General features: G+C 39.5%; 1 protein-coding gene across 1 annotated transcript in view; it reads right to left on the bottom strand.

Moving 5' to 3' along the window:
• The window catches only part of CDH17 (cadherin 17), a 45,937-nt gene that overhangs the window by 24,632 nt on the left and 13,893 nt on the right, over positions 1–7,412 (bottom strand). Inside the window, exons 2-5 of the mRNA XM_042464132.1 lie at positions 5,342–5,443; positions 4,983–5,117; positions 2,891–3,029; positions 965–1,123 (exon numbers count right to left, since the gene is read on the bottom strand). Of these exons, the coding sequence (XP_042320066.1) occupies positions 965–1,123; positions 2,891–3,029; positions 4,983–5,117; positions 5,342–5,443 (535 nt within the window). The remainder of the gene's footprint in view (positions 1–964; positions 1,124–2,890; positions 3,030–4,982; positions 5,118–5,341; positions 5,444–7,412) is intronic.

The following is a 7,412-nucleotide window of genomic DNA, read 5'->3' on the forward strand; positions in this document are numbered from 1 at the left end:
TCCTTCTTTTAAATAAGAGTTAAAGTACAGTATTTACACTGACCTGTGGATAAGTCAACTCAAGTTTTTGGGGTCAATTTTTTGACCTAAATTTCTAGACTTATACATGAGTATATACAGTATGTTTTTTCTCTCTCTCTCAAATGGTTCTAGCCATGCGCAGGAACTGAACATTCACCTAGGGTTGTAATCTAGGTGTTGATGATGCCACGTTCCAGATGCCTAGATAGCCTAACACAGTAGTTTAATGTACACATTAACAATAGAAGTTGCAGACTATAAACCTGAATAATGCCATGGACTGCCATGAGCCAAGGTGAAGAATCTACCAACACTATCTTCCAAAAAAGCTAGAACCACTGTGACATCAGTCCTTTGCATTAGATCTCAGACAGGTATTTCAGAAGTATACCATTATCAATAAGCTCAAACGCTGCTGGAGGCTCCCACAGAATCAGCTTCATCCAGTGGCATCATTAGGGGGTGAGGGGTGCGGACTGCACCAAGTGACACCACTGCTCCTCAAACATCTGTTTTGGGACAGAAACGGGCTGTGGCATTCATTTGTTTCCCTTTGAAATGCTGAAGTGATCATGTGAGGGGGATGGGCCTCAGGTTTCTTTTAAATTAAAATGTACTAAGTATTTAGGCAACATTTTAGAGCAGTGGTTCCCAAACTGTACCCTTTAAGAGATTTTGGACTTCAGCTCCCAGAAGCCTCAGCTATGTTGGTCAATAGTCTGGGATTATGGGAACTGAAATCCCTTAAAGAGCACAGTTTGGGGACCACTGATTTAGAGCATGTTTTGCAACACTGCTGTTTATGGTGCAAAACTGGAGCTTTTCGAATGTGAAAAGATACTAGAATTAACACAGATTCGGGTGATTTGGTCAGTTCACAATTTTCAAGACAGGTGGCTTCGTTATTTTGAACTTGGAAACCATCAAGAGTAGATCTGCCTACCAGCATCAGTTGTGGAAATTGCTCCTGTGACATTGTCAATCTGAAAAAGCATCTCTGGCAAAGGGTTGGGGAAATGTTGACGGAGCTTATAGCTCAGCTGCCCATTTGGGGTACTGGGATCATCACGATCAGAAGCTTTGACATACATGAAAGGTTTTCCTGTTTGAATTTGAAAAAGAAAATTGAAAAATATTAAGACAACAGAAACTGAAGGTGCTCCCTCTCTATTAAAAGACAACAATTAAGATTTCCTAATTTAAAAGTCTAAACCTATTGCTTCAGAACAATATGACACCCACCTTTTAGATGACCATTAAAAGGGATCCTGGCACTTTCACTGGAAACAGCTACATGAGGCCATCATGGCAGGATTTGCTACAAACGTTCAAACATTCAGACTAATAATAATGACACTGCAACCATTGATTTTGAGGCCTCATGGCCATTCCTTAACAGCTTTGCATTGCCCTCATATTTCATGTTGGTTGGATCTACATTTTCAGCTTTCAACCTCACATTCTTGGCTATTCCTTCCACTTTATTTTTCAATACTGCCCAAACTGGAATTGAAAAAGAATCATGGTAATTCAGCCAAATTTATTTATGGTTGTCAGTCTGTGTCAGCCTGAAAACAACTGGGATAGACTCCTATTACTCCTATTTTCCTCACCTCCATATCTTGCATTTAGACATTTGTGACTGATAACAGGGCAATAAACTTGGGTTTAATTTACATATCTGATTATTGAGGCATGCATCTTTGTGGAATTCTCACTGTCATAAAGAAAATGAGATAATAGAAGAGAAGACATTTTCCACATAACATCTAGTTTGGGACATATGACATAGTTAAGATGCATGCTACTCTTCAGATACAATGTGGTTGTGGTTCCCATATCAGAGCAGCAGTAAATCTGCTCCAGACTTTTATCTGAACTTTAAAGGACTTCTATGAATAGTATTAGATAGATGGATAGATGGATAGATGATGGATGGATAGATAGATAGATAGATAGATAGATAGATAGATAGATAGATAGATGATATATTTATCACAGATCTATCTGTCTACTGTATCTATCTATCTATCTATCTATCTATCTATCTATCTATCTATCTATCTGATTATACATTAGTATTATGTGAATTGTTGCAGATTTTTGCACTGATGCTTAATTGTCTTCAATTTCCTGTGCAAATTCACATCTATTTGCCCTCCTGCTGAAAATGTGCACCCATGCAAATCCATGTGGAGTGGCTGGTCGGCCAGCCATATATTCAGTAATGTGCATCCTTTCACACACACCTCCTGCCAAAAAAAAAAGCCCAAATTCCTCCAAATTACCTGTGGCCAGATCTCAGTCTATTTGATTAGAATGAAGAATATTTTAATCATGTACACAAGCCCCAAGTTTGTCCCAAGAGGGTTAGGTTTCAGCCCACTGGATAGATCATTAAAATGTTTGACACCCAGCGTGGATTCATTACCCCACTGATCTGAAACTGAGAAATCCTGGCCTTTTCCATTTTGCAAGCGGTTCAGTATTCAGTATTCCACTGCACTAGAAACATCAGTGAAACAGTCAAATTTTCAAACATTTTTAATATTTATTTATAATAAATAATAAATAAAATGCCATTTTAATATTTATTCTGCCAGACCACTTGAAAATACACCATGGACACACCAAGACAAATGCTGCTACATTAATTTTAATGCCCTTTTTGTTAATCAAGCCTCTAGGATAGGAATAGGTAAGGAATCTGTAGTCTTCCAGATGTAGTGTATTTCCAAATCTTATTAGCCTTAACAGTTGCATATAGTAAGCAATAGGGCTTATTGGGTTGGCAACCACAACATCTGGGAGAATGCTCTAGGAATCTTAAGTATTTAGAAAGTATTCAAATAAATATGGAAATAAATACCTGCACGAGACTTTTGTCTCACTGTTCCCTGATATCTTTTCTTATCAAATTCAGGTGGGTTGTCATTGATATCCTTAACATATATAGTGATAGAATATGGGCCCTTCACTCTTTGTCCATTTACATTCAGACCTTCTACCTAATGATGATAGGGAAAAAATGATATTAAAAGTAAGTCATATCCAAAAGCCATTGCCTCATTCACATTGGCTTCATATGTTTGTTGGTTTTAGTTACTTGGGTTGGCTGGCAGAACACCTTACAAGTGATGTTGAAAAGCTGTGCTTCACATTATTGGCTAGTGGGGGCAATGAACAAAGAAAGGGTGGTGAACTAATGTAGACATATGATGAGGTTGGAGGGGCAGAGATTGGGTGTTCTGGCCTACCAAAATCCGAATATGGAGGAATAGATCTTTTGAAGATATGGAAAAGAGTGGGTAGCCACTTTGGCTAATGCTATTTAGAGTTGGTATTGATTTTACTAGAGTCAGCTTAGTGTAGTGGTTTGAGTGTTGGACTGTGACTCTGAATATCAGGGTTCAAAGATATCCCCACTCAGCCATAGAAGCCCACTGGATGATCTGAGGCAAGTCACACTCTCTCGGCCTCAAAAAATAGGGAAAAACAACCCCCTCTGAACAAATCTTGCCAAGAAAACCCCATGAGAGGGTTGCCTTAGGGTTGTCATAGGTGAGAGACAAAACAGCAATTGATGTTACCAGTGGCTATCAATGGTTGTTAATAGAGCTGATTAGTAGTAGTGCTGGCTGGGGATTCTGGGATCTGTCATCTCAGACAGTAATTTTCCCAAGCTGTGTTAGTGGTGAAAGCTAAATTAAGCTTTTGTTGTTCAAAGATAATATTCCACTGAACACCAGTTGCTGGGACATATGACCAGAGTAGGAGAAGAGTATTGCCTTTCCTTATATTTCTGAACTTCCTATTAGCATCACGTTAGCCATTTTGGAGATAAATAAAGATCCTGCAGAATGTGGGTCTTGTTCTGATCCAGCAGAATTTCCTTGATGTACTTATTATCAGACACAGAAATGTGCAGTCGTGTTTTACACAAATATCTGTGTGCTTCCAGGAAGTGACAGAGACAGTGATAAGTAATAAGAATCAATTCCTGTGTGCCTTCTTTTCCTTGCTGGCTCTTAGGGAGGGTAAAAGGACCTAGAAGCTGTGGTACATGCACTGGTAATCTCTCGTCTTGATTTCTGTAACACGCTCTACATGGGGCTACCCTTGTACCAAGTTCAGAAGCTTCAACTGGTTCAAAACACGGCAGCCAGACTGGTCACCGATTCATCCAGGTTTGACCATATAACACTTGTCCTAACATCTCTTCACTGGCTGCCAATTAGCTTCTGGGCACACTACAAGATGTTGGTTATTACCTTTAAAGCCTTACATGGCTTGGGCCTGAATTACTTGCGGGAACGTCTCTCCCTACACAATCCGCCCTGCACACTTAGAATAATGGAGAAGAATGTGTTAGAACATCAATCATCCAGGCTCACATCGACTTCCCAGAGAGCCTTCACAGCAGCTGCATTGTGGAACAGTCTCCCAGAAGAGATCCATCTCATTACCTCCTTGGAGCTGTTTAAGAAGGCACTTAAGACGGATCTCTTCCGGTGAGCTTACCCACTTGACCTTGTGTAAGAAACACCTCCAGACCATTGTACGAGAATCTACTGCATTTCCACTTGATGATGAGTTAATTTTAAGATTAATTGTATTATTTTTACTGATGTATTTTATATGTAATTTATTACTGATGTATGGGTTTTAACGGACTGTAATTCCGCCTTGATTCATCTGGGAGAGGCGAGAAAATATAAATAAAATTATAATTATTATTTTGCTGCTTCATCCATACTCTAGGGTTTGACTTAACTTCCACACATCTCTCCTTCCTCCTCCTGGGCTCACTGAGTCATGTAGTAAATTGTGTAAGATCCTTCTTTCTCTCTTCCAGAATTTGTAGTTCAAACTAATAAAATTTGCTCTTTACTGAAGAGGAACTCGAAATACCTATTTCCTTATACGTTAGCATACTTATGTCCTTTTTGTTTGTTTTTTACCTGAAGTCTGTGGACCTTTTTGGTTTCCCAGTCTAGAGGCCCATTAAGATACAGAACTCCATCCGGTCTCATTTCTATGATGCCGTCTTTCTCGCCAGTCAGTCTCAAACTGACAACAGGAGGTTCAAATTTAAACTAATCCAGGGGGGAAAAAGAAACAAATTAGAACTTTTTTTTTGCTTCCATATCCCCTCCCTCATCAATTAGCAGTCTTTATTTTATCTGATAACTTGTACTATGGAACAGTTTGTTTTCAAAGCTACTGTCAACCTAAACCAAAAGGCCAAGAAGCAGTCCATGTTTATATCCTTCAATAACTGTTCATATTTGTTTCTTTTGAAATTGAAGAGTCAGATTACCCGATATAAATACATCCCTCCTATTGAACCTTCTTGAACAGAAAAACTCTTGTCCTCCAGAGGTCCATCTAACTGTGCATTGTCAACAGCTTGGCAATCAACCTTAAGGAGAAAACAGAGAGGAGAGAGAGAGAGAGAGTTTAAGGCAAGAGGTTATGAAAATTTATTCCGAAGAATGACAAAACAAAAACATCCAGAGATGCCAATTCTGAATTTCTTTTTTTTTTTTTAATTTTAAAAATTGAAAATTTGGCATATTGATTGCACAAATGTAATGTCAGCAGTTTTTTAAAGACAGATTTACAATCCCATAAATTTGGGGTTCACGTTTATCATTAAGGAATGAATGTGACCCCAAAATCTATTTTTTGAGCCAGGCAGCACCCCACCCTCATTCCCAATAGCAAGTACATTTCTGTACCTAGGCAATTTTTGCCCCCAACAATCTGGGGACTCATTATAGCGACCTTGAAAGCATGCAAGGCTGAGTTGACCCTGAGCCCCTGGCTGGTATTGAACTCACAACCTTGTGGTCTGTGAGTGAGTGGCTGCAGTACAGGCATTTAACCACTGGGCCTCCAGGGCTCTTTAGCCTTCCAAGGTGTTGCAGATTGGGATGCTGGAAAATGTTGTCTGCAGTATTCTTCCAAGGGTGTATGTGTGTGTGCATTGAGAGAACCAATTCCAACAGGACTTTGAGGGATCTCTCCAACTGCCTTTTCTCAATGTGTCCTTCAACAGAGCACTAAAGACACAATTTCCTAATAATAATAATAATATTTATTTCTATTTCCCACTTCTCCCTGTGGATCAAGGTGGGATTACAGCAGTCAGCAAATTTCAACAATAAAAACATATCAAATACATAGCATAAAAAATATACATTACTATCAATACAAAACAGTTGGTTGACTCTCCGTAAAAAACATACAACAGAAGTGAGATATTTTACAGCAGGTTCGCCGGAAGAGATCCATCTTCAGTGCTTTCTTGAAAGCATCTAGGGTGGTAATAAGACAGATCTCTTCCGGCAAATCATTCCACAACTTGGGGGCCGTAGCAGAAAATGCTCTCTGGAAAGTGGTCACTAGCCTGGTTGTTATGTAGTCTAGTGATTTATTCCAAGATATTCTGAGAGTGCAGGGCGGATTGTGTAGGGAGAGGCGTTCCCTCAAGTAACTCGGGCCCAAGCCATTTAGGGCTTTAAAGGTAATAACAACACTTTGTATTGCGCCCGGAAGCTGATTGGCAGCCAGTGCAGAGATTTTAATATGGTGTTATATGGTCAAACCTCGATGCTCCGGCGACCAGTCTAGCTGCTACATTTTGAACTAATTTCCTAGTGCCCGATCTGTAGTGTCTTGGAAACTCTTCACTAGGAGGATTGCCTGAGTGAAAAGGCAGATGTTGGCATGGGTGCGAGTGGCATTGACCAATATCGCTATGGTGATGGAGCTCTATCGTTGTAGTTATAACTGACAAAGCAGAATCTTGGCCTAGTTCACGACAGTTTGTTTGCTAACTGCACCATAGCAAAAACAATAGTAAGGTTTGGAACATTACTCCCAATGTGAAGAGCCACACTGAGTGAAGGATTATAGGGCAAAAACAGTAACTTTCTGTTGAAAAAAGTAGCTCAAGCTCTGAGTCAAAATGCTTAAAGCAGGGGTAGGCAACCTTTTTGAGCCAGGGGCCAGGTTGGTGTCCCCCAGACAATGGGGGGGGGAGCCAAAAAATAAATAATTAAATAATTAAATAATGTAGGACAACATTTTCAAATGTAGGACACATTTTTAAAAAATCGAGGACATGCAAAAAAATTTGATGATTTTTAAAAAATATTAATATAAATGCATGTTTCTTAGGCATGATCAAAATGGAGAACATTTGGGCATTATTCCTAGACAGATGGCAGAAATGTACTTCTCTTTCTGGCCAACCCCCCTCCTCCCATTCCAAACAGCACATTTGGGCATTGAACATGGCTTTACTTAACGTGGCCTCTTGCATATTTCAGAGGCTTATTGCATAACCAAACTCTTTGGGTTTCACACTGAACATGGGTTCACGT

The sequence above is a fragment of the Sceloporus undulatus genome, chromosome 4 (assembly GCF_019175285.1).
Source record: "Sceloporus undulatus isolate JIND9_A2432 ecotype Alabama chromosome 4, SceUnd_v1.1, whole genome shotgun sequence".
Lineage (NCBI taxonomy): Eukaryota > Metazoa > Chordata > Lepidosauria > Squamata > Phrynosomatidae > Sceloporus > Sceloporus undulatus.